The 27,004-nt window shown below is 48.2% G+C and overlaps 1 protein-coding gene across 3 annotated transcripts; it reads right to left on the minus strand.

Annotated features, from left to right (window-relative positions):
- Positions 1-4,075: 4,075 nt before the first annotated feature.
- On the minus strand, positions 4,076-26,560 carry lypd6 (LY6/PLAUR domain containing 6). Of its 3 annotated transcripts, none has more exons than XM_047047807.1 (5): positions 26,404-26,560; positions 11,409-11,582; positions 8,125-8,223; positions 7,023-7,153; positions 4,076-6,085 (listed from the first exon to the last, which is right to left on the minus strand). In XM_047047807.1, exons 2-5 carry the CDS (start codon positions 11,524-11,526, stop codon positions 5,912-5,914), a joined length of 522 nt encoding a protein of 173 aa, XP_046903763.1. In that variant the 5' UTR covers positions 11,527-11,582; positions 26,404-26,560; the 3' UTR covers positions 4,076-5,911. The 3 variants fall into 3 exon arrangements, with proteins under 3 accessions (XP_046903763.1, XP_046903764.1, XP_046903766.1); XM_047047808.1 differs by having other exon boundaries at positions 26,400-26,560; XM_047047810.1 differs by lacking the exon at positions 26,404-26,560 and adding an exon at positions 16,478-16,702.
- Between the last annotated feature and the right edge of the window lie 444 nt (positions 26,561-27,004).

Consider the following 27,004-nt stretch of genomic DNA (forward strand, 5'->3'; position numbering starts at 1 on the left):
CACAGAGTGTGGGGGGAACCTTCAACCCCACCAGGTTCAGGCTGACTCGAGGGACAGCTGTGTCCGGTCGTGGCTCGTCTTCAACCTAACAGAGCAGGCCCTCCTGACCCATAACTCATCCTCAAACGTGTTCCGGCTCTCACAGACTCAGCACTGACTCTGCGTGTCACGCGCCTGTACTGACACGAGCTCACAGCCCAGTGTGGGAGCAGCGGGATGACATTCATGAGGTTGCATGTTCGAATCCCCCCCTCGGTAAATTGCTTTGGTTGAAAACAAATCCGTCTGCTACGGTAAATGAACACATGTTTATTGTCATCCAGTCTGTAGTCAAGTCAGTCTCAGACCAGTTGTGTTTATAAACCTTCGATTTCATATTGTCATGTATATATGTACATGTATATATATATAATATACTCTACAGTATATTGCAAGTGTGACTATTACTCTGGGCCCCAGACTGAGTGTAGCCAGTGTAATCCAAGAGGGGAAGGGGCACGCTCTGTTCATTCACAGCCTCGACTCTGGTAATCCTGTTAGACGTTCACGCCAGGAATTTCATTCAATTAAGACTCAGATTAGCGAAGGGATTTGTAATGAACTACAGAACTTTGTCTTGGTCAGACAAAGGCAAACACAGCTTACGCACTGCGCCACGGAAAGAGACCAGTCAGGGAAGCCCCAGGGAACAGGAACACGTGGGATTGGCTAGGAGGGCACGGTGTGTGTTTGTAGACTGAGTCATTTCATAATAATAACAATCTGAAGTGGATAATAGATGTTGATCTCAACTGTGTCGCTCTGGAGATTCTTTTTGCATTTTGGTACATCTTCCCAGCTTGGCCTTGGCCTCCTCTGTTGTTGTGTTGCAGAGGTGTGTGTTGATAACAGTCATTCCCTTCTGTTCTGAGCGAGCAAAAATGGGCCATAGAACTGTCAGGATTCTCTTTCTGTCTCTATGAACCTGTCAAGCTCCAACTCCCCAACGTCACCTCACACAGCTCCGTTTCCTGGAGTAACTCCAAAACCAGAAACAGTTTCCATAAATATTTTGGAGGTTCTCGCAACCTGCTTCCTCCCGGTGTCACCGTCTTCCTCTTTCGAGGCTATCACACTTACATCACGCTCCAATATTATTTCCTCAGTCACACCCAAGCTGATGACACAGTTACAGACAAGGCCCCCAGCCTCCTAGCCTCCTAGCCCCCCTTCCCCCCAGCCTCCTAGCCTCCTAGCCCCCCTTCCCCCCAGCCTCCTAGCCTCCTAGCCCCCCTTCCCCCCAGCCTCCTAGCCTCCTAGCCCCCCTTCCCCCCAGCCTCCTAGCCACCTAGCCCCCCTTCCCCCCAGCCTCCTAGCTCCCCAGCCTCCTAGCCCCCAGCCTCCTAGCCCCCCAGCCTCCTAGCCCCCTTCCCCCCAGCCTCCTAGCTCCCCAGCCTCCCAGCCCCCAGCCTCCTATCTCCCCATCCTCCAACCTCCCACTCCACACCTCCATCCCCCGAGTCCCCTAGCCCCCCCCAGGCCCCCCATCCCCTAGCCTCCAGGGCCCCAAACCCCATCCCCTCATCCCAGCACAACAGCCTCGTCCTGGTCCCTATGATGCCACAGAATACCTTGATCATTCTTTCGTGTGTGCCCCAAGACTGCTCCCCACATAACCGTGTAGGCCGGTGGTTCTTCTCCCTTTACAGCACCCCTGCTTCTGCATGTGTTTACCGAAATAATGAGGACGTCAGATTGACTTTGTAATTACCCTGATAGTGTGACAACGTGTTGTGTGAATTAGGAACCCACGGGACAGACTTTACCACGTCTCCCAGGAGCCTGTCAGTCACCGTGGCGATGTTCCCTCCTGCTTCGCCGCACAGCCACAGAGGCAAACAGGGAAAACACCGACTACTAGGTAAACCGCTGATTCACATACGCACACGTACATGACACAAGCGCACGCACATCACACACACACGACAAGCATGCGCATACACACACACACAGAGCCCTGTAATCTTACCGTACTTTTGCCCCTGAACCATTTCAAATCCGTCTACGATACACACACACACACCCACATTCCTGGGGCTTGGGGGGCCAAACAGCTGACCCTGCTCATCACGGGGGAGCTTGTACCCCCAAGCCCTCTGTCCAGTCGGCCATGAATCACCATCCAGCAGCCAAACCTCTGTCATGGTCACGACCACTCTCTCTCTCCCATCACCACGTCTCACAGTAACATGAGACCACTCCAGGAGTTACAGCTGAACCAAATCACCAGTTTATGGCCACGGCATTAAACAGCACAACCTGAAACACCTCAGCCTGAAATCACAACCTGAAACTCCAAAACATAAAAGGACCACAACCTGAAACTCACAACTTGAAACACCATAACTTGAAACACCACAGCCTAAAACTCACAGTCTGAAACACCACTACATAAAATGCAACTACATGAAACACCACAACACGAAACTCACCATTTGAAACACCACAACATGACACCCCAGCGTGAAACAGCACAATGTCTCAAGTTTGTGTGTTCGTCACACAAACCGGAGTTTGATAGCAATAAAAGCAGTTTCACACTTTTAAATGACACCGAAACGTTATAGACCGGCAATGTCTCTATGCTGTTGCTGTGTTCAATTAGCAGCCAGGATTTAGCAGGCACTACTCACCCTAAACCGAGGGCAGAGAGCATGCGTGTCTGGACAGCGTAAGAACAACCAGGGGTCACCTCCAAATGAACACCCTGCAGGTCACAGGTTGGGAGAAGGAGGATAATCTTCCCCCTTAGAAGAGGATTAGAAATGACTCTTGAGGGTAGAGAGCCTGAGAATGTGGTCAACATGTTGTGCAGCGCTGAAAAGAGAGGAGGGTAAGAGAGAAGGGGACAAGGGACTTTCTCTCACACACTCTGGGTTGTTTCAAGATTAGGACGTTACCTAAAAGCCTGGGCTCCGCTGACAGTACCTCACTGTGAAACCGAATGCCTTTCTCAAATCGACAAAGTCAGCTTCGCTTTCGCTCCGGAGTCCACATGTGACACGAAAACGGACAAAGGGTTCAGGATATTAACCTTTGACCCCCTGGGGGTTCTGTCCAACTGGGGTCGTGTTGCCAAATGACACGTCTCACTGGGAGTGATTCCGGGACCACCTTATCCCCTCCATAAATCGACAGGACATGGTCTAGTCCAAACACACTTTACCACAAACGTGAACCGATCGCCGTAAATCTCGGTTCTTAACATTGTGTCTCGTTTTAAGCCGCCTCAACATACCTCCCATCTCGCTGATAGTTGTTTTTTATGACCAGAGCGTCGAGGCCCTGGTACCCATCTCAGCTTGTTAGACCCTCCGTAGCCCACCAGCTCATTCACCCCCCCCCCCGGCCCCCCAACCACACACATACTCTACAGCCCACCAGTACTGTAACATCCTCAACACAGCACTGCCCCCCCCCCCACACACACACACACACATCACACACCCCAGAACCAGTTCCCTCCCTCTCCTGGAAGAGGTTGGAGGGGAGGGGGGGCAGACAACATGGTCCAGGGGGAAGGTTTCTCGCCTCTAAAAGACCCGGGTGCCAAGTTCCTCTCAGACAACACCGTGGAGGGCATGCCTTCATCTCCCAGCGTCGCTGCCCCTGCTGAGGCACCAGGTCGACAGCGCTCACACGATTCACCTCCGCGCGTCACCGCGGCTCACTTTTCATATTTATGAACAACAAAAAGGTCAAACGGTACGAAAACACGGTGGATTTACTGGCGCCAGCCTCGCGGGCCTCTGCTGCTGGAAGGAAACGCCACAGCCTGTGGAAAGAGGACTGGAAAAACAGCGGAACAGAGAAAGAGTCGGACATAAATAACACAGCTCAACATAGCTTGATTGAACTGGTAAGATCGACCAATCAACACCCGGAATATCCTAGTCAGCTGACACTATGAACCCTAAAAATGTTCCCTGACTGTACAGCCAGCATCACTGAGAACCTCTCTCAGTCTTCAATGGCAAGTTGTGTTAACGGATAACGTGCTGTTGTACAACTTAGAAATGAATCAAACACTTCTAACGCGGTTTCAAGTCTTTAATATGAAGGTATAAAGTCATTTGTGTCTACTGTCGCAACACAACTATATACAGAGGAATAGCATCAAACTGTTAAGTCCACATCACTTCACATTGGCACAACACTGACATGCAGGTATCTCCCCACAGGCCTGGAGATCATGCAGCTCCTCCACTGCTCACTTCTTCCTCAGCGAGAAGGCAACAAGGCAGCGTGTGGAGAAATATGTTGGCACACGAGGTTCATATTCCAGCCCTTTTACCCCTGAAACAAACATCATCATATACCTGTTAACAAAGCATGGAGAGGGCTCCAAGGATTTGTGTCGGTTAGCTGAGTTCCTTCTCTGTGCTCCTCTTGGCCTAATGCGTCTGTGGTGTTTGTGTGCGTAGGTGTAAAACAGACAGAAAGAGAGAGAGAGAGGGAAATAGGAAGGGAGGGAGACAGGGAGGGAGAGAGACAGGGAGACGAGGAGAGGCAAAGTGAGTAAAGAGAAAACAACGAGAAAGAGACAAAGAGAAAGAGAGAGACAGAAAGAGAGAGACACAGAGAGAAACAGAGAGAGACACAGAGAGAGACAGAGAAAGACAAAGACAGATAGAGAGACACAGAAAGAGTCAGAGAGAGAGGGGGGAAGTGACTTGTCTCCTCAGAGTCTCGGGCATCCAGCCTAAACTAATCATAAAGCTCACAGAACAATAACACTGTAATTGCAAACGCTGCATTTTTCTGGCAGGCCACACAGCCAGTCCACCGAGATGAGTGAAAGCCTGTCCCATGAACAGGAAACACGAACAAAAAGGAGAGAAAAACATCTTCTGTGGAACACGTATGTCAAGACCTAATTGTGTGCATGTTAAGTAATGTAACTTATTTCTGCTTCTCAGTTAAACTGGTGTGCAAAGCAAAGAATTGGGATTTTGTTCCAGCAGAAAAGTTCCCAAAATAAAGTCCTGGGTTGGACCGGGGGAAAAGACCAAACCATTTGATCCTCTGGAAAAATTGTTAAACCCAAATTGTCCCATCATTCTTTTTTTAGAGAGTCAAGGAAATTAATTTTCCCCGACAATAGTCACAGGACACCTTAAAGGGTTGAACATGAAAGATGCCAGGATTTTCTTTTCTATGTTAATGAAAATACTTTCCACAGAGATGACAAAACAAGAGATTCCATCCCTTCCAGGTTAAAAGTAAATGTATTCTACACATCACTGACATGCTATAAGCTACAGGCAGAAACTGGGATACACTTTTCTCACATTCACTTTCTAAAAACAAACAACAATATAAAAATAAATACTATGTGTATGTACATATGTGTCAAAACTTACAACTTGGAATATCAACTTAGAATGTGACAACATGAAAACATAAGTGTTTAGAAGCGTTTGAATCCCCCAGACATTTCCCTAGACCCAGCTTGGTTCTTCAAATTCTCCTCATCACTCTAAAATGTCCTAACTTGGCAGGTCCCGACTTGCCTCCCGACATTTCAAAGTCTCCAGTTCCCCGCTGTGCATCTCTCTTCAGACTGAGATGACGTAACCCTGTACAATCATGTTTACGGCGTTGGATCCCCGTAGCTCCTCAGAAATAGTGGCTGTATGTGGCAGGCAAACCCAGAGTGCTGCAGACAGTGCTAAGTGCTCTTCTATTCATACCCTGCTCAAGTTGGAAGGATAAAAACACTGAATCCCTTTAAAGTTCAAAGGTAAGACTGTCCAAACAATATACATCCCCTCTCCCAAGACTCAACCTGGAGATAAAGGCCAAACGGAACCCAACCGACAACAGGACTGGGTTATTTAACGGCCAGTTACAACTGGCGTCAGTCTACGCCTCAGATGTATGTGGAGGTGAGGAAGGTGAGGGTGAGGAGGGCGGAGGCGAGGCCGTAGCTCTGTGAGAGGGTGCTGGCGTCGCTGAGGGGCGAGGTGGTGGTGAACACGGCCTCCGTCTCGTTCCTGGGTAGCGCTAGGTTACAGATGTTCCCCTCACAACACGCTGTGCACACCTGTACAGGAGGACATGGCCAACAGAAACAGGTCTGTCAATCTCAGTTCGCCGGAGAAAAAAAAAGCTTGAACTTGAAATAGAAAGAATTGACAAACTATTACTAAAAACGAAAACATGTCCTTGTTCTTTTTCGATCAGATGAGACTCGTGGTGGCACTATTTATTTACACTCAATTGTTTTGTTTATTTTCCCCTCTTTGTTGTTTCTCTCTTCCTCTAGGGGGCTGTTCTCAGCCTGGTGTCAGTGACAGAGAGAGGAACACTCGGTCTCTCTCTCTCTCTCTTTCTCTCTCTCTCTCTCTCTCTCTCTCTCTCTCTCTCTCTCTCTCTAAGTTGTGTGGAGGAAGCAACCAGTGAACAGACACGGTGAAGACACTAGCTTTTCACCAGCGATTAGACTGACAGCATGGAGAGGGGCCAGTAAAACTCCTCTCTTTATCTTATCTAAACTGGCCACTTTTGAGAATGGCAGGATTAGCCGAAAGGCCCGGTTAAGTGGTGCTGACTATGGGAGAGACCCTCAGCATAGACACAAGGAGGCCTGGCTCTGACCACACCCCCTCCAGCCAGGCCTGCCACAACAGGCTGCCGTCAAACCGAGCCATGATGTTGAGTTTCTGTTCCTGTTTTGGTCCAGAATCCATATCCAACTCAATTATTCCTTATATCATGGCCTGTGTTTCAACACTCCTTTCCCTCTAAACCATGCCATACACTAACAGACCCCCAGAGAAACAGTCCACCAGCAAAACAGTCCACCAGTGGAATAGCCCACCAATGGAACAGTCCACCGGTGGAACATTCCACCAGTTAAAAAAGTCCATCAGTGGAACATTCCACCAGTAAAACATTCCACCAGTAAAACAGTCCACCAGTGTAACAGTGCACCAGTGGAACAGTCCACCAGTGGAACAGCCCACCAGTGTGGAGCTCACCCTGTGTCCTTCATGGTCGTCCTCAGAGCAGCCTGTGGAGAGACAGTCCTCCAGGGGCACACAGCGCTTGGTCACCGACACACTGCTGCCCTCCGCGTCCATCTCGTGATGTGTGTAACAGTATCTGGCTTCTGTTCCGGACAAAGAAGAGAGACACATCCAGGATTATTATCAAGCCAGCCTGTCTGTGTCATCTAGTCATGGCCAGCTATGTTCAGAACCTAAGACGTTGCACAAGTTTACGTTAAGCGTAAAGTGATCAGAGTGTAAAGTTACAGTAAGCGTAAAGTGATGATAGTGTAAAGTTTACGTTAAGTGTAAAGTGATGAGTGTAAAGTTACAGGGGAGTGTAAAGTGATGAGAGTGTAAAGTTCCAGGGGAGTGTAAAGTGATGAGAGTGTAACGTTTACGTTAAGTGTAAAGTGAAGAGTGTAAAGTTACAGTAAGCGTAAAGTGATGAGAGTGTAAAGTTCCAGGGGAGTGTAAAGTAATGGCTTTGCACGGAGGCCATGCTGAGTATTGTTCGGCTGAACTGATCCTCTTTGGGACTGGGACCTTTGAGTGTTTGACATCTGATACGTGAAAATCTCCAGCGCTATGCCCTGAATGTGGCTTCTGTCATGTGGAAAACCACAAGTAGAACCTTGGGAGAAGGCCAACGATACCGCATTACCTAGCACATTCCTCCGAGTTTTGGTCAAGCTCTGCACCGCACCCCCCACCGATAAACGAGGAGATTGTTACTCATGCAAAGAATGCATTTTTAGGTCTGGACCAAAGACTAAGTCAGTCATTACGACCGTGTTATAAATCTGCCCAGAAGTTGGAGAGGCAAGCAAAACCTCTATATGAAGGCAATAGGTTGAAATATATGAAATGATACCCAGGATACGAAGGCCTCCACAGAACAAACAGAGGAGTAAATTACCATCAGAAACAGAAGGAATGCCCAATCCAAATACAGACAGGAGGGGAGAGGAAGAGGAGGGGTAGGCAGAGGTGCTGAAATGATGTTGAAGGTGGTCATGATCCAGGGTGGGGGTTCTGGGGGGGGGGGGGTTCCTGAAGCCCTCAGGGGGGTGAATGTGAGGGGAGGCCTTACCTTGTGGGCAGTACAGGTCTGGAGCCCAGCGGTTACACTGATAATTGTCTGAAGCGTCTTCACAGGTGAAACACTTAAAACCACCTGGGTACGGAGTGGCTGTGGAGACACACACACACAGACACACACAGACACACACATAGACACAGACACACACAGACACATATAGAGAGACACACACACAATAACAAATTAGGTAATGCTTTAAAATACATGCCGTAACTTATTAATTCCTATTAATCAGAATGAGAAAAATCAAATTTCATAATGTTGTACACATGTTTAGAGGGTGTAGTTGTATTTTGTACGTCAGAGGACCCTGGTTGGATCTCAGTGTGGACAAGACAAGGAGTAAGCTATCCTAACAAGCAACGTGAAATGTTGAACATGAAAAGACTGCTGTGACCTGCTTGTTGACCACCCGGGCCTGTTTCAGACACTACAAGCACGCAGACATCACAGGTCCCCCCCCCCCCTCTCAACATACACATCCCAAGGGGGACAGAACCGGTCCCTGGAAGCCATCTGCTGTGATCAAACAACGAGGCCTGTTAGTCTTTCCAATTTTGCACCATCACATTCATCTGATTGGCCCCCGCCCCCTCCTCCGAGGAACAGCTGGGACTGCATAGGTCAAGCAAACGTCTTTCAGCGCACAGACACCCCCGATCTGACCCCTCCTCCTTCAGCTCCCAGCATGCCTGGCCACCTCGCTCTTTACCAGGATGTGTCACACACACACACACGGACACACACCAATCCACAGGCTCATGTGTAAACAGACACACATGGGTTGACGCAGACAAAACCGCAAAATCCTGTCTGCGTAAAAAAAAAAAAGGCTTTCCCCCCCAACACACACCAGACACGCGTACGCACACGTCGCACACCATCCACACACTGCACACACCATTCACACACTGCACACACTATCCACACTGCACACATCATCCATACACTGCACACACTTTTCTAAATCCCCAAAGGGACCCGAAGGGTGGCCTCCCGCTCACACGGATCTCTCCCGCAGTACCCCGGAAAGCCAGCGTGTCGCAGCCCTGATCCCGCGAGTCCCGTCTCCGTGTGATGAAAGAGCCCCTAGGTCTTAAGAGCTTTACGTCCTGGCTCCGTGGGGGTCCTGTTTTGGAGCGCGGGAGGGCTGACCCCCTCACATGCCCGCTTCCTGGAGAAAGTGGGCTTGTTTCAGCCTTCTAATCTCGGAGGCTTACCTACAGCACACACACCCTCTCCCGCCCTGTAGCTCCGCGACCGCTGTGTGGCGTGCCCCTGAGGGGGGCAAGAGGGCTTTCAGAAGTTCTGGACGGCTACCCATCAAAAGACTTCAGCACACTTCTAGACAGTCAGGCATCGAGAGAGAGATAACAGACAAGGACCAAGGCCTCTAAAGAGCGGGTGGAGGCCCAAAGCAGTCATTTCCCAGTTTAATGGAGGCTTCTGGTTAGCACGAGTCCCATGGCCACCAGGGCTGAGGTAAAACAGGGTGACACGGGACAATGCTGTGGAAGGCAGCCATGTCCGAGGCCAAGGGAACATGATCTAATTCACACTGAAGACCAATTAGCAGGGCTTCCACACTCCGGAACATTCCGTTCGAGTCTCGGGGACAGCCAAAGGACAGCAAGCAATCAATTCCCTTTCAGCAGTCTTTTTGGTCTTGTTAAGCCAGCCAGTGTCCTAGAGGACAACCCTGTCATGTCTATCCCGCTGGTCTACGACAGAACCAGAATACCAAGCGTCATACCAAAGCCCCAATGTTTCCATACTGTAGTATCTGTAAATCAAGAATACTCTCAGCAGTGGTGACCAAGGCTTCCCTAGTACAACCTAAACCCTCAGAGAAGAGATGGAAAAACTCCCCCCAAATCCCCCAGAGAGAGATTTGAGACATCCCCCTCATCACTGCCCAGGACGGTCAGCCTAACGTGGAACGGAGCAGTCTACTCCTGTTTGGGGGTAAACAGTGATTATGGCAGACTGTAAGAAAGAGAGGGGCCTCAAAAGAATCTGGTCATGTGAGAATGAGAAGAGAGTGTGAAAGAGTGAGAGAAAGAGGGAGAGAGGGAGGGAGGGAGAGAAGTAAAGAGGGATGAAGGGATAAAGGGAGGGAGCAAATTAACTCATATATAGGCACAGGGGAGACAGCGAGAGAATGGGGGAATGGGAATAAGAGAAGGAATGAGAGAAGGGGTAAAGACAGAGAGCATGTGGGAACCAGGGACAGAGCGAGAAGATGGATGGAGACACCGTGCCCTCTCCTTCTTCACGGGGCCCCATTAGAGTTGCCTTAATAACAGCCCACAGTCTAATGACAGGCTCCACAGCAGCCTGTGGGCCTGGAGACGCACGCAAGCTCTGTGTACAAGCTGTCAGGCAGCTAACCCATGTTCACCACCTCCTAGACAGTCATGTTCACTAGCTACTAGATAGCTAGCTGGGTTCACTTCTAGCTACAAAATAATCCAGTTCACTAGCCTCAAAACAGCCAGCCATGTTTACAAGCCCTCAGATACGCAACCTATGTTAACTAGGTCTTCGGCAGCTAGCCATGTACACTAGCTCCTAGATAGCTAGCTGACTACATTAGCTCCTAGATAGCTAGCTGACTACACTAGCTCCTAGATAGCTAGCTGACTACATTAGCTCCTAGATAGCTAGCTGACTACACTAGCTCCTAGATAGCTAGCTGACTACACTAGCTCCTAGATAGCTAGCTGACTACACTAGCTCCTAGATAGCTAGCAGACTACACTAGCTCCTAGATAGCTAGCTGACTACACTAGCTCCTAGATAGCTAGCTGACTACACTAGCTCCTAGATAGCTAGCCCTGTTCCCTCGCTCTCAGGCAGAAAATAAATCCAGGCAATATTGAGGCCAGAGGTGGAGGATTAACAAGTGCCATTTACAGCCATGGCGTGACTATCTTGTTTACATCCCAGCCCCTGGTGATGATGGTGGTCACATGTTGCAGATACTCACAGAGCTATGCGGTACAAGCCTGACCCTGCAGTATCAAATATTACATAATGTGTTGACATTGTCTAATACATGTAACAGTATAACATCATATTTATATAATTTAATACAAACAAAAGGACACTTGGATGCCGTGCAAGGCCCATCCTTTGGGACAAGATTAGTCAGTCAGAATGTTTTCATGCAATTGATCTCTGCTCTGCCTAGATTAGGACAATGCTTTCTTTGTAATTATGTCTGAAACGACATGCTGATCTTGGCATAGAGGGATATGAGGTCAGGCTCTTACTTGAGGGATGGAGACAGATGATGTCTTGTTCTGTGAAGTCCCTTGAATGGGCTATTTCCAGCCAATCAGTGATGAACGTCAGCAGTAGGACCCAGGCCACTGCTGGCCAGGGTTCCATCGCTGGTCACGGCTTCACACATGCAGGTCTCTGATGAGACACACACGACAGGACACCTGATGAGGAAACAAAGAAAACGAATAAAATCGAATCTCTTTGAAACATCGAAATCAATACAGTCCCTTCAGCCACTTTCCTCAAGGTTCATTTAGCAGATTCACGATTAATATCACTAAGGTCTTAGTTATTGATGTTTCCAGTTGTACCCTGACCACATGGTGTTTCCTGGGACCTCCAGGCCTGTGAGAGAGAGCGGGGGGAAGGTCTTCAGACAGAGGACAGAGCGGTGTTCCTCGTTACAACAATGATCCTCACGGTCCAGTATTCCTTCATTATATCAATGACATTCATTGGACCGCATCCCGACCGCTCTCCTGAACTCGGCCCAGCTCTGTATTGAGGGCGGATGACAAAGCGCTAATGGACGTAGGCACGCAGATGGAGGCAACAGTAGACAACCATTGTAATAACCATGGTAATAATTCAAAACATGGGCGACAGACAAGGTTCACACAGTCTGATGAATGTCACTCTTTTCAAGTGAAGTAGCAACAGAGGAGTTCCCTACTTACATGCAGCCTATCCGGCAATGTTTACGCTCGCAAAGCAATTTATGATCTTTAATTCACCCTCTCCAAAAGGATCTGCAATAAACCATTTTACACTTGTCACCACAAGACACAAGCGGAGAAAACGGGTTCATCAAACGCCAGGCCTCGAAGAAGCACTGGGGCTGACTTCACAGCCTGGGGGCCAGCGTGGCTGGACGTTTGCCATGGGGCTGGTGCGGCAACATCCCAACAAAGACACAGAGATGCCTGCCGTTCCAGACCCAACAATGAGGAGCGTTAGGATTCTCTCAAAGCAAAAGAAACCAGTCAGACAATACAGTGTCTAACGTCTAACATTACCACAGGTTGACCAGATTCTCTCCCGTCATATCTTACCCTGCACAGTACAGTGAGTCACAGTACTGTAACCTTGACTGTCTGGGACTGTGTGAATTACATAAGGGGAAGGGGAGAACATGTTGGTTTCTCATTAGACAGGGAGAACTGTTTTTTTTTCTCAGTTGTTTTTGGCAGACATGCCTGTTTCAAGGGTTTCAAGATCAAATTCTCGAGAGTGAAACGAATAACATGCACAAAACACATGCACAAGCTTTACTGAGGAGACCAAATATTTGGGGAATAATTAAAGATTTCGGGAATTTGCCTGCATAAACACGCAAAACTGTCTCCCAGAATCCACGTCAATCCTGTTACTCCACTTATGGATTCTGGAGACGTGTAGACTTCGGCGAACGACCAGAGCCACATTCGAAGAGTCTTCCCTCCCCTTGTGTTCACAGGAGAATGGTAGAAAGCCCTGAGAAGGCCCTCATTCACGGCCTAGCCTCCCTGACAGAGTAGCGGGGAGCTGGGCCCCCCGTCCCCTGGGCAAAGCCCCATCTCCAGGCTCAGATGGAGAGCTCAGAGACAAACCTCGTCCATCACCCCCAGGGTAAAGCCGGGATACGCTATGGTTTAATTGCGGCCTCGCCAAACTGAGAAAGAACCGGGGTCCATTTTGTCAAAGAGAGCTGACAGGAACACAGAGGAAAGTCTGGCCACTAGACAAGCCATGGCCCAGCGGCCTCGGAAAAATTGGAGGCGTTTACACATTTGTCACACGCACTTGACTCGAAGCCTTTGTGTTAATTACGCTGGCCCAGGAACATATAAGGAATAGCACAAAGCAGCGATTCAAAGGCAAAATTGAAATGGGCTCATCATCATCGTTGAGGTAAACACAAACAGAAATCGAATAAAACATTCCAGGAAAGTTCTCACACTGTTCCTTTCTGCGGTCCAAAAACCTGATGCCTGCAGTCAGTATTCAAACATAGTCTTATTAGCAGTACAGGGGATTCAAAAGCAAAGCTCGCTGGTGTAATTTTAGGCTTAGCTCATCCGAGTCAGCTGACCCAATCTGAGGAGTGTGAATTTCACAACTCAAAACCAAATTACAGTAAATGCTGCTTAGAAATAGCATCACGCTCAGCAGTTTAGGTCTCCCGTAAGATGGCTTTTGTACAGCCGATGATGTCATTAAAGGACAGATGTATTGGGTTATTTAAGGCCTCTGTCTCCCGAGGCAACTACTGCGGATTGGAAGAGTGTAACAGTTTATAACACCTAACTGTAAATTATAACAACTAATAAACTCACCATAATTCCAATCCTAGGCCAGACTGTGGATTTTAGCTACTTATCACCCTTTACACGGAAAGAGCTTATGGGTAACACAAGCCAAAGCGTTTGAAAAGCTGAGTAAATAATCTTTATCTCAGGGTGTGGCAACAATGGCACTGTTTGATTTTTAACTGCACCAAAACAAAACAGCCCTCACTTTCTGGGCTTGGCTACATACAGTATACCTCCTCTTCGCTACCCTACGCTTTATTTGGAGAGATAAGATAAGTGTGTTTAACTTACACAGTTGTGATAAGTCTTTTTAATGCCTTTTTAAGTAAATATTGTCAATTACTCAAGGGTATCTGAAGGGTCCTGGAATTCCGAAAATCCAACATACAGTACAACCCTCTGAACCAGCACACACTCTGAGCAAAGCATGCTGGGTCACCGAACAGAAACACTCTGGCAACCACACCGGCTGCCCAGAGTCACGGCTTCTTGTCTAGCTCCTGACCCTCACCACAAAACACCGCCACAGTCCCTAACCATGCAGGACTGCATTGAGTTTCCATGGAGAGATTCTTATCATCTGTGAAGGTCCACTGTGTATTCAGTCAAAGACCAGAGCGGACGGTGTGCATGGCAACGAGAGAGACCCCCTGACCCACTTCCTGTTTCCTGTAACCTGGCGTGTCTGGTAGCACAGACCCTCAGAACACCTTCTGCAGCAACAACAAAGTGGCAACAGAGGGAACACAGTCATCTGCATTTGGTCATCTGTGGCAGGACTGCTGAATTAGACAAAACAGAGAGTCTGTGCAAACAATCTAACAAGAGTGCCTTTGTCAAATGCCAAGTTAGAAATACCGGCATTCCAGACATTGCTAGTTTGAGGTAAGTAATTGCCTTTTTTTTACTTATTTTTTTTACAGCTTACAGATCATTTTTTAATAGTTTGTAACACTTTCCCAGTAGCACATGATGTAGTTAGCGGAGGAGGTGTGTGTGGGGGGGGAGGGTGTTGTTGGGGTGGGGGAGGGGGAGGGGGAGTGGAGGGCACTCATGGGGCACTCGTGGCTCCGAAAACCAACCGCAGGAGCCGCATACTCCCCTAACGACGGACAAGGCAGATCAGATAAGTTCTCCAGATAGATGTGGTTCTACCCAACCTCTGGCTCCACCTTTTCACGTGGCGACAATGCCCGGAGAACGACTCCCATATGAAGAGAGAGCTAAAGGACACAAACAGACTTCCCATTGACACGGAGACGTGGGTTCGGTTTCAATGCTACAGGTGTCCCAACAGAAGCCCGAAGACATCTTTAGCCCCATCTCTTTGTCAGGGTGGAGGAGGGGATCGCTGCATGCTGGGGCCTTGTCCAGAGGAGGGGCTGACACTGTTGGCAGGTGCCTCCGATGGTAATGGGTTTCCCCTCCAAAAACACTGGAGAAGGCTACAGAGGACACGGACACAATGTGAACATGGCCTCCAGTGTCTGGAAGACAGTTGACGCTTCAGCTCTGTGTTTAAAGGCCTACACATGGCGGTCAATTGAAAGGGATTTTTCGAGGCAAGTCTGTTCGGTGTTGAGGTATTGAACATGCAAACTGGTCAGAATCTGGTCTTCAAAACAAAGCAAGTCTTCCCCCAGGCATCAACCAGATGATTGAATAACCAAGATATCGTCTATAAACAGATACTGTACGTCTGCAAACCTCTCACCTGATACCAACCAGAAACAAACCCCGTTTCTTTTTGTGGTTACCTGACAAAGCAGCAAACTTCCTCAGCTTATCCTTTCGCTGGCAGAAATTGTTTTATACTACTCCGAGTATGTGACAGACATAAACACAACACTATAAAGAATTACTTCTTTCTTATCTTAAGGAAGACATCATAATTAATAGGCGGTTGTACGGGGCAACTATCCAATGAATGTCAAACTCTCAGGAAATGGTTGCATCAGAACTTCAATCGTCAAGCTTCTCTAAAGCATTGCCAGATCGTCTGCCACAAGCGACACCTGTCATCAAAGGCTTATTGCCCGTTGGCGCTCAGGGCAAATGGAAACGGTGGCCGCTTGTTTGAATCAAAGTTTTTTGTCTATTTGGCCTCTGTCTGGGAAATTTGACAAACTATTTGGCACACCTGCGCAGCCAGTCAAACCACTGACAAACCAAGATCTCGAAAGAGTGACAGGTCCGCCTCTCTTCTCTCCTCTGGCTTTTCGTTGTCTCTTTTCTTTCTTTTTCTTCTTCATCCTCTCCGTGACAGCTCGGAGTGATTACCCTCTCTGAGATGGCAGGTGAAGAAGAAAAAACAAAACCTCTGTGCCCGGCTCTGAACGTACACAGGAAGTGGAGGGCGTCTGGGAGTGCTCAGGGTTAATGATCCAGGAAGTGTAGATGTAATGAGGTTGAGAGGAATCAAAGGGGACATGTGTGGGGGAGGGGTCTGTCGCTGCAGAAGAGCAGTAATGCTTCCTATTTTCTTACACCCTCCCCCCCCACACACACACACACACATATGGCTCTTTTGAGCCCTAGCACTGAGGCTGGGGATGTGGAGAAAACAAATGCCATTCATCATCTCGCCACACTGTCTGAGGAAAAGGTCTAATTAACCTCTTCACACTGCACTTCACACGGACCCACAGTCTTCCCCAGGCTAACCTGTGTGCCATAACTCCCTTGGAGTACCCTTCTCTGCAGACTCTGCAATGAACTGCTAGGAACACGAATGGTACAACATGGAGGATCCTCATGATAAATACCATTAGCCTCGGCTACGCTCACCGCGCTCCGGCACGCCATGTGACTCTCCCGTTCCCCTCCCAGGTCACTGCCAAAGCCAGACCTCCAGGACTCCCGACGGAAACCAAAGCAAAAACAGCTCAGGCCTGCTGCTTCCTCGCGGGTCAAAGGTCAAACCTCCTGCAGTACTTCTCTGAAGCGCAGCCAGCTGGGTAAAGCTATCTCCAGGGCTGGCAACACGATATTCGGAGCTGGGCGATGACCTGTGAATAGTGGTTCCTCCCATACAGAGAAGAGAGAGGGGGGGAAATGCAAATTGGCCGTCTTGTGACTTTGAGAACTGGTTGGACCAGATTGGGGGAGAGAGAGGGAGGATGGGAGGGAGGGAGGTGGTTACACAAAGCTTTTCTTTCCTGAGGGCCTTTTGCAGTTGTGCGGAGAGACAAACTCTCCAAACTCAATTACAGGACAAGTCTGATAGAAATGTGTAGGGATCAGAAAAAAGCATAATAGTCTTAATAAGCTTCTCTCCAGTAAACTGATTTTGCAAACAAGTCTGGGCTGTCCGAAAAGCCCTGCAAATCCATACAGTATGCAAACCCTTTGTCCTGTCACAAATCCAATTAGAGCATTCTCAGTTCAACACCAGAGTAGCCGGCTAAAGCTGATTACACAGCTAGGGCCGACAGCCGTAGTCAAACTTCAAGCCTGCCATGGACCCAACGGTCCCACAACCAAACAGGACAATGTGTCACCGTCGCGGATCGTCCTCCGCCGTCACCAACCATATGGTGACTGACGGAGCCCGGGGGCCCTCTCGGTCCCCCCGCAAATCTGGGGGCTCAGGACGGGCACTCACCGTCTCAGGCTGACGGACAGAAACCCCACATGCACACGCACCCCCTAATCCCGACGTTTTCGTTTGAAGTGCTCCAAGTCAGCTGTGTAATTGTTTAATCCCCATCTCGACCGCTTGGTGCAGACGGAGATCCTGGGGATTAGGAGAGTGGATTCCACGAGACACTGCAAGGCCAGAAAGTGCCACGGTCGGGGGAAAAAAAGAGGTGTTAACGGTGGAATAACAAAGGCCCTGGAATACTTGCTGAAGCTGACACTCTGGGTCTGGTTCTCTGCCTCGGCCGTAGCGGGACACGAACGCCATGTCACCTCAGTCTGCTGACACAGCGTAAAGGGCCAATGTGAGAGACTCGGCCAGAGAGGACAGGTTTGACCATGGAACATGGGAGGACCTCTCAATATGATAAAGACATGCCGTACTGAAGCCCCTCCCCCCCCTCCCCAGGTCTAAATTCAGCCAATCACAATCAAACTGTCTGTGTTACCACAGAAAATAGCTAGGTACAACCTGATTAACAAGGAACCGTTCCCAGTTAGAATGTGATTGGTATCCACTCAAGTAGTTCAACTAATCACCTTTTCGCAAACCCTGCTTTGACACGGTAAAACAAACACAGGAGCTGTAAATCATTTTAATCACAGGGTGATTTCCTCAACGTCGAAATAATGACTTTGATTTGCACAGTCTGTGGTTCGTGGTTGGTGAGGAGGTAATACAGGTATGTGCATTTCTTCCTGGCTCAAAAAACATCCTTCTGAAAAAAACATCCCCTCATTAAGTATAACTTGGGTGTTCTGAATACATTGAAATCGATTCTTTACAGTTGTAAATATGACCTGAAATATGTCTAAATCCTCTCAAACTCATTCATTCAGAGTCTGCCAATCCTCTGTGTCATTCCAGCAGGACGATAGAGAAGTCAACAGGTGTGTAAACAATGCACAGAATAAACCCTCTAACTGTACTGTACATAGTCACGTCTTATAGTACATGTTTGTTTGGTTCCAACCACACAATGTGGGGTGGTTACTGAATAAACAGGAAAGCCTTTACCGGACACCAAAGGACTCATTACAATGGACTTCTCCAAATACTCAAGAGGATCTTTTGCACTGTTTCACCTGAAGGGTTCTGAATGAGACCTATTCTACGGTCTAATCTGTCCTCTTCCAATCCTGCGCCCTCCAACCCTGTCTCTCTATCTTTTCCTTTCCTTCCCCCACTGACTTTCTGCCCCTCCCTCCCTCCCTCCCTCCCACCCTCTCCCTCATCTCTCTTGAGATATAGACTCTCTCGTCCCTTGATGAGTCACCCTTGTTTACTTCCCCCAGTGGAGGAATGACACAAAATCTAATCCAATCCAGGTGTAACGTGCCAAACAAGCCTTCCTTTTGAACACTTTAGCAGGGGATATTCTCTCTCTCTCTCTCTCTCTCTCTCTCTCTCTCTCTCTCTCTCTCTCTCTCTCTCTCTCTCTCTCTCTCTCACTGCTGCTGGAGGGGGAAGGGTGAGCAGGGAGATGCCCGCCATCTCCCACACCACACGGTGCGGCTGCTAGGGGACTCGGGCTCGGCATGAGGGGCAGAGGGTGCACACCAGGCAGGTCCCTTTGAAGCAAGGGGCTGAGATGCGTGGGGGGAGGGGGGATGGGGGATGAGGGGCGTGTTGGGGGAGATCATAGCATGGATAATGTACGCTCGTGACAGCTGCAGGGATTTTGGAGGGGCTGCAGGGGTGGATTTGATCCCCTTGAACTGGAGGACCAGGACTGGAGCTGAGGCCAGGCTGAAACACGGACGGAGCTGGCGTGTTTTTCAGACGGCTTGGTGTTGGGGTCTACTTTAGTCTTTCCGAGGGAAATGATGGCACATTAGGTAACTAGGTGCTGACCCTGTTCACACCACATGGACGTGGCAGGGTTTAATATCTCCCAGGTTGTACCTCAGTCTTTAGTAGACTACAGGCGGGGAGAAAAACATACCCTACCTCTTCACAGAACCAGCAAAGAGGAGGAGGGAGGCACAGGGCGTTGAAAAACGTGGAGGACTTCTCATCCATATGACAATTAGGAATAGGTGAATCTGTCCAACCAAAGGTTTAGTGCAGCAGTCTTTAGGAAGGACAGATCTTGTCTTGTCAGGACAACAGCACCAGGAAATATTAGAAGTTCAGGGGCACGTGTTACGGTCCTTTCTTCTAAAATGCCAAAACCTTGTCCAAAAAAAGCACAATTAGACACGGTGCAAAAAGCTTTTAAAAGTCTCTCCGACTTCAAAGTCTGCCTTGTTTTGAAGAGAATGACCATGTAACCTGAGTAAAATTGGACCTATCAATTCACAGTTCGGAAAATAGCTGCAAGCGTTCAATTGAAGATGGATTTCCAGACCCAAATCCCCTGAAACAGGACCATTTGTTTTTTGGCAATGCAGAGATAATGCATCAGGGTATTTGGTGTACCAGAAGCAGGGACAAAGTTGTGATTATCATCCCAAAACCAGCCTTAGGAATTCAATAAACTGAACTTAAAAAAGTAAGATTTGCAGTATTAAAGGAAATGAATCCTAATCTTGTTTCTTTGACTAAATCTTACGGTTCAGCTCTTCATGCCAAATAATTTTCTGAATCGAGCACTGGTAGTACTATAGTACTACAACAACGACTACTACTACTCCAAGGCATGAATTATTCATACAAAGCCACCCAATCACAGGAGTGAGATAAAAGTGCTGAACTTCAAAGGAGATCATGAAACGATAAACCTCGAGAGGTTTGTGCCTCCATGCCCTGGTACTTTGTAAGGCGTGCGAAGGGCGAAGACCCGCATTCTGAAATAAGATAAGGTTACCACATCCGCCCTCTTCGTGTTCCATCTTCAGAACGCAATGTGGCAGAGGTTGTGAATCAACCAAATCTTTTTTATCTTCGCTTGAAATCACAGCTAATCAATGATCTGTGTATCTGAAGTAGCAGATCCTGGGGTGGAGGGGGTAGGGGGTGGGGGGGAACTCAGTTCAAAGTATTTCCCAAATTAAACACATCGCCTTGTTCCCAGCCGAAGCCTCTCTCCTCATCTCTGCTTTGATCTGTTTGTGGGCCAACGCGATCTCAGATGTGAGAGCCTTCCACGCACTTCATTGCCATGCAAATTCCGTTTCCAGCGATCTGCCGTTGAAAAACACACTGCATAATGGCACGGGAAAATCTAAAAGGAATATTCAAACGGGCTGAATATTTTGGACGTGCTATTCAGGGGGTTCAACAGATTATGGTAATCGAGCACTTAACCCCAATATTGCAGGGTAAAGAGCGACAGCAGGCTCACCCTAGGATACAAGCTTCTCACAGCCACAAAATGGCACAAGACAGTACGGACCAATCAGCTACATCTGTTCTCTAAACCAATTGGAAAGAGCAGACTGGGAGCTCATTCGAATACTAAATCAGAGCTAAATGCCACACCCGCCGTCACCATGGAGAATCGCCCCCGTGTCCGTTTCCCCTGGGCCAAAACCAACGAGGAAGGCCTTCTTCACCACCAATGAGTGAGCGTGAGTACGTCCATTCCTTGAAACCTCGTTTTGTAAAAGCCACTCATGCTAACTGGACGTGACACATCGGTGCACCCTGTGTCTTCGCGATGTATCCGGGCTCTCTGACTTTGACAGGCCAGTGGTGTTCTCTCAGTATGGAGTGCAGAGGCACTGACCGAACATAAAGACCTTGTAGGAGTCATCCATGCGTTTAAGCTTGCACAAACTTTAGTGAATTATTCAAAGTGAGCATTAGGAGTGTGTCAGACATTGATGTATACCATGAGGGGAACCACATCCCGAACACACACACGTACAAACACAGCCAACCACCTCCAGGATTAAAGTCATGCGGCCGAATGTCAAGGACAAACCTCGTTTTCTTTGACAGAGCATAGGTCCAGAAAGCCACGTCAGGGATCTGATTAAGCGTGGAGGATTTCCTTGGTTACCCTGGAGGCACGCCACAGCAGGAAGCCGGGGACACGTAGACCCCTCTCTGTCCCTGGCCACTCATCTAATCGAATCAAATCAAACGTCATTTGTATGAAGCCTTTAAAGGGCCTCACAGATGCCCACAGATAACCAACCTATATCCTCAATGAAGACGAGAAAGACTCGTAAAAAACGAGTCACAGTGGAGAGAAAATTTGTAGAAAAGGCTTAACAGCAAGGAGGGGCTTCGGGTGGGGTGGCTGGGTGGGGTGGGGGGTGTGGGGATGCTACCGTGTGGGCCCGTACCCCTGACAGGACATCCACTGGGTGACAGGGTTAGCGCGCCTAGCCTCTGAGGTAATGGAGGAACCATCTCCAGACCTCTGTCCCTGACCCACTCGGGGCCTCGCCGGCCTGGGAGATATACCGGTTTCAGCTGGTTCGAAACGCAACGCCATGACAGCTCGCCTGCCCCTGTCGCCAACCCCGAGATGTGACCTACTCGACTGGTTGGCGATGACAAGGTGGACGAGGTGATTTGCGAGAGCAGCGCTATAGGCCAGCTGAAGATATCCTCAGCCTCCTCATAAAAATGTGAGGTATTTCCGTTTGTCACTTTTAACAGGCTAGAGAGTCTGAAAGGGGCGGGCGGTACACTTTAAAGTTGGTACTTAGGAATGGTTTGCTGAACCCAACGCTAGTTTCCTCAAGGTTCACAATGACTCTTGCTTAGACTGTTGCTCTTGTTGGTTAGTGGTAGCTGATTTAAACTGTTGTATTCTTTTTCTAGTTAATCCTATTTTTATTGCTTTCCTACAGGTACACCTGCACTTAGAGATTAATGTTGTGTAATTTTTAACTTGTTTAACTACATGCTCTTATGGTTTCTTCCCTTTAGCACTATTTTTTGGTTGTTCACAATATGTACTTCTTGTTTTTGACTACCCGCAATGCTGTGGGGCTATCTTGTTGTTATTATCAGTGACCTATGCACTTTGTGAAGCTCTCTCTTGGAAGTCGCTTTGGATAAAAGCGTCTGCTAAATGAATAAACGTAAATGTAAATGTAAATGTAAAGTTGTCTCTACAGATATATAGCCTCCAGTTTGACCCTTACAAACAAAGGTGTATGCGAAGGACATTTTTAAAGGGTCTATCTCTTCTCATGTCATATCATATTCAAGAGTTTTTCGACATAAAACATTTATCTTGTTGGGTTGATGAAGTGGCAGACATGCTCTGATCTGACACACACGTTTACAAGCATGAAACTGGGGTCAGCCCTGTCAACAAGGGACTCCAGTGTGTGTGTGTGTGCATGTGTCGGTGTGCGTGCGTTGGTGTGTGGGTGTGTGTATGTCTGGAGAGGAAAGGCAGATAGTGAGACCGGGCAAAAGAGAGAGAGACGACACTATCGCTGCTCCTGCCCTCTCATTCTTTCCAAGCGCTTTGTCACCGGGGGGGCGTTCGATAACACCGCCTCTGTCAGAAGGAGGCGTTTTCTCCGCTGAGCGAAGCAGCCGATACGGCCCCTCCAGCAGCACAGAGCCGGGAGAAACACATGAACAACGTGGTGACATGTGAGAGGGAGGGAGGAAGCGTTGTTACACAGTGCCTCCATGGACGTGCAGCAGAAGGGAGCTGTATGAGGGCTCCAGCAGCCATGCGTCAGGGCCAGCCTACCTGCATCCTGGGGTCTTACCCCCATACCTGGCTGGCAGTCCGTCCGGGGATAATGACCCAGATGCCTGCATCGCGGTCGTTAGCCTCGTCTCACATGACACACACACACACACACCCTGCAGGTGGCACATCTGTCCGACCCGAGACTCGAGGCTCACATGTTATTCAGGGTCAGAGAGAGTGACAGCGAGAGTGACAGCTCTCTGGATGGAGGGGGGGAGGGGGGGGGGGGTGCACTGTTAGACAGACTAATCCATCACACCATGGAACCATCACACCATAGAACTATCACACTACAGAACCCTCACACTACAGAACCCTCACACCATAGAACTATCACACTACAGAACCCTCACACTACAGAACCCTCACACCATGGAACCCTCACACCATAGAACTATCACACTACAGAACCCTCACACTACAGAACCCTCACACTACAGAACCCTCACACCATGGAACCCTAACACCATAGAACTATCACACTACAGAACCCTCACACTACAGAACCCTCACACCATGGAACCCTCACACCATCGAACTATCACACTACAGAACCCTCACACTACAGAACCCTCACACTACAGAACCCTTACACTACAGAACCCTCGCACCATGGAACCCTCACACCATAGAACTATCACACTACAGAACCCTCACACTACAGAACCCTCACACTACAGAACCCTTACACTACAGAACCCTCGCACCATGGAAACCTCACACCATAGAACTATCACACTACAGAACCCTCACACTACAGAACCCTCACACTACAGAACCCTCACACCATGTAACCATCACACCATGGAACCCTCACTCCATAGAACTATCACACTAAAGAACCATCAACCAACAAAACCTTCACTTACAGAACCATCACAGCATTTCAATTCTAAATCAGAGACGAATGAGGGTTTATAAACAGTCATCTATCATAAAGGAAAGGCATTTTCCGAGTGAAGTTCTTACCCTGTCCCTGGCACTCAAATACAATTAAATCAAAGCTTATGTGGCTTGTAACTGTGTATCACTTTGGCATCAGTGAAATTGACGCATACAATGATATACTGCTTTTGATTTGAGCATTGTTGATAAGTCATGTAGTGTACTGTAATAGACTATTCACTCATTTGATACAAAAGTTGACATGCTCATTTAACAAACAAAGACTCTCAGCTTCTAGCCCACTCACACACCATCCCACACACACACACACACACACACACACACACACACACACACGGCCAAAAATGGGGCCTAGGGGACTCCCTGGTGGTATCTTCCACGCGTGGGCACCAAGTTACCAAAGATACAGCTGAGCCAACAGAGACGCACACGCACGCACGCACAGCCTTCTGGAAAACTCTTTTCATCCTAAACTCATTTTTCATCCACCATTGTTATGCTGATGCGCCTGAACAAAAGCGCGGCTCTCACGTCACTGTGATTATCAGTATGAGCCGGGCTACAGATGGACTTCACACTGAATTAAAGCATTCCATCCGTCCATTCAGATCGCGGAGAGGTTCAGAAGTGAGGTCGCTGCTCACGACTCAAGCTCCTTCCTCTGTGTCTGTGCACTCGGGTCCTCACGCACGCAAGGAGGCAGTCAAAGGAAGCGACGGCGGAACATCCAAATGCTGGGAAACGTTCAAGGAAGCAGAGAGGGAAAGGGGTTCTGTGTTTGTCTGTAGCCTCGTGAACGTCTCATGCAGCAGTGGAGTCTGTGCTTAGGTTTAGGGGCGGACAGTGAGGGCACGCTCCTGTCACAGATCAAGACACACCGCATCCCTACCAAGAATGAACAGTGTTAGCATGTAGGTCGATACATTGTTTTTGTCCCCGTCACTGTTCAAACCAAACCAAGCCCTTCAGTCCATGTGATATGTAGAGATGTGCCGTTTGCCCACCAGGATGTCCTGAGTGTCCACTGTTCAATGAGCAGTGCGGCACGGGAGGAGGAACTCGCAGGGAGGAGAGAGGCTTGTTGAAGGCCACGGCCTGCCCACTATTCCAGGCTAGACTGCACCACGGAGGGGGTAGACCTCACGACCACCGGTCCTCTGGTCCCCAGTGGACGTCCATGGGCTCCTGGAGGCAGGAGGAGCAGCCCACTGGGGGGAGATGAGCTGACTCCCAGGCCCCTCCCCAGCACCAGGACCGGGAAGCCCGGGGATACTGACACTACTGTGGTCTTTGCCCCTAGCAACCTCCTGACGAATATGGGGCACCGAGACCCCTCCCTAGTTTAGGCGCTCCAGTCTACATGGCAACAAGCCACCCCCCCCCCCCCCCCGAACACTACCCCTCCTCTACCCAGACAGGAACGCCAGCTCCCTTCGCCAAAACACCATCATCTCCACGTTAGGTAAATACTGGAGAATACGACACAGGAAAGCACAAAGCTACACACTCCCAAGGGAGTGCATTCACACCCACGACAAACACGTATGTTCTCTCTCTCTCTCTCTCTCTTTCACAGATTTATTGATCAAACAGGGTATACCGGATCATGCATTTCATATCTTATCATAGGAGAAGGTTGTGCTTCAGAAACGTCCTATCTACTCTCAGTCTGGGATACACAGATGATGTCCAACTGTCGTTTGGAGATATTGAGAAATGACAGCATTTCCTAACATCTGAGAAGTAATTTTGGTGTAACAAAATGGTTCTCATACTGTGTAGAGATGAGATAGAGATGTAACTGTGTCAAATGATAAATATTTCAGTATACTTTAAACAATTTGAATGTGGTTTTAATTATCTTATATTTCATGATTCAGCATTAATATCAAGGTCACCGAAATAAAACAGTCTGCCTTTTCGGATTGAAATTACCGATGCATTACTCTACACTAGGTATCAATTTACCTCAAAGAAAATGTATGATAGGCCTACAGATAATACAATAAAACGTATAGGATTTTAAATTGCTTTACTGGTGTCCAAATAAATATATTACAATTTCAGTCATCTCGTCCAAAAAATCCAACAATGTAAAGGGTTCAAATGTGCTTATATTTCAGCATATATTTTAACGTGATTATTACGAAAAAAAGTATACCATACTTGGAAAATTACGGGTGCATCTCTTCAAAAAAAGAGAGTCTTTAAACCTATTATTGGGGGGTAATATTTCTTATACCAGTCATTTGCATCACATCATGGGACAGACGGGGCCAGAGCGGGTCAAAAAATGATCCTTTAGCGCTGAGACAAAAACAGTGCGCAATAGGTTACTATTGTACTCACCTCATAATGATGGTGCTTTTCTAATGTTAAGGTTGGTATATCTCAAACTGTAAATAATGCATGTAATTGTTTCGTAGGGGGCTCTGTTTGTCTGTTTCCCCCCGCACTGCCACGCACCGACCGTCGCTTATTGATCCCCGTATTGTTGCAGTTGTGGCAGAATAAACATAAGACTTACTTACGTGGTATTAATTCCTCTTGCTGCCAAACTTCACCTCAGGTCCAAGTTCTTGAATACTCCACCGGTCTCAGACTAACATACACTCCTCCGTTTGTTGGTTTAGGGATTATATTGTCCGTCGGTGTATTGGTTCTGGGACTCTTAGAAGGTCTTGGAAATGGAATACATTAGTTGACGGGTGTTCAGGATGAATTGCCACTTCTGTCCTATCAGAGGTCGCGGTGGGCGTGTTCAGCGTGAATTGGGATGGACTCTGCGCACTTCAATATTGGTCACAGGACGATCCGCTTCACTTTTCCTTTGAGATCATCAGTATTCTAAGAATGGTTTAGACATCATTAGTGTGTTTCTTAAATGTACATGTAAGAGTTACGTTAAAAAGTGCACTGATGGCTTCTTAAATTCATCATACATCTGCATTATATATTAAGACAAACATGTTGATTGGGATTCCGTAGTGTAAATTCCTCATTTGCTTATTGGGCGGATTTACTCACTCACGTCCTCACTGAAATAGTGAATCAATGCAGGTGTGTGTGGAACTGTACAACAGTCGATAAACACCCCTATATCTCTACAATATACTACATCTCATTATCTTT

The sequence above is a fragment of the Hypomesus transpacificus genome, chromosome 23, assembly GCF_021917145.1.
Source record: "Hypomesus transpacificus isolate Combined female chromosome 23, fHypTra1, whole genome shotgun sequence".
Lineage (NCBI taxonomy): Eukaryota > Metazoa > Chordata > Actinopteri > Osmeriformes > Osmeridae > Hypomesus > Hypomesus transpacificus.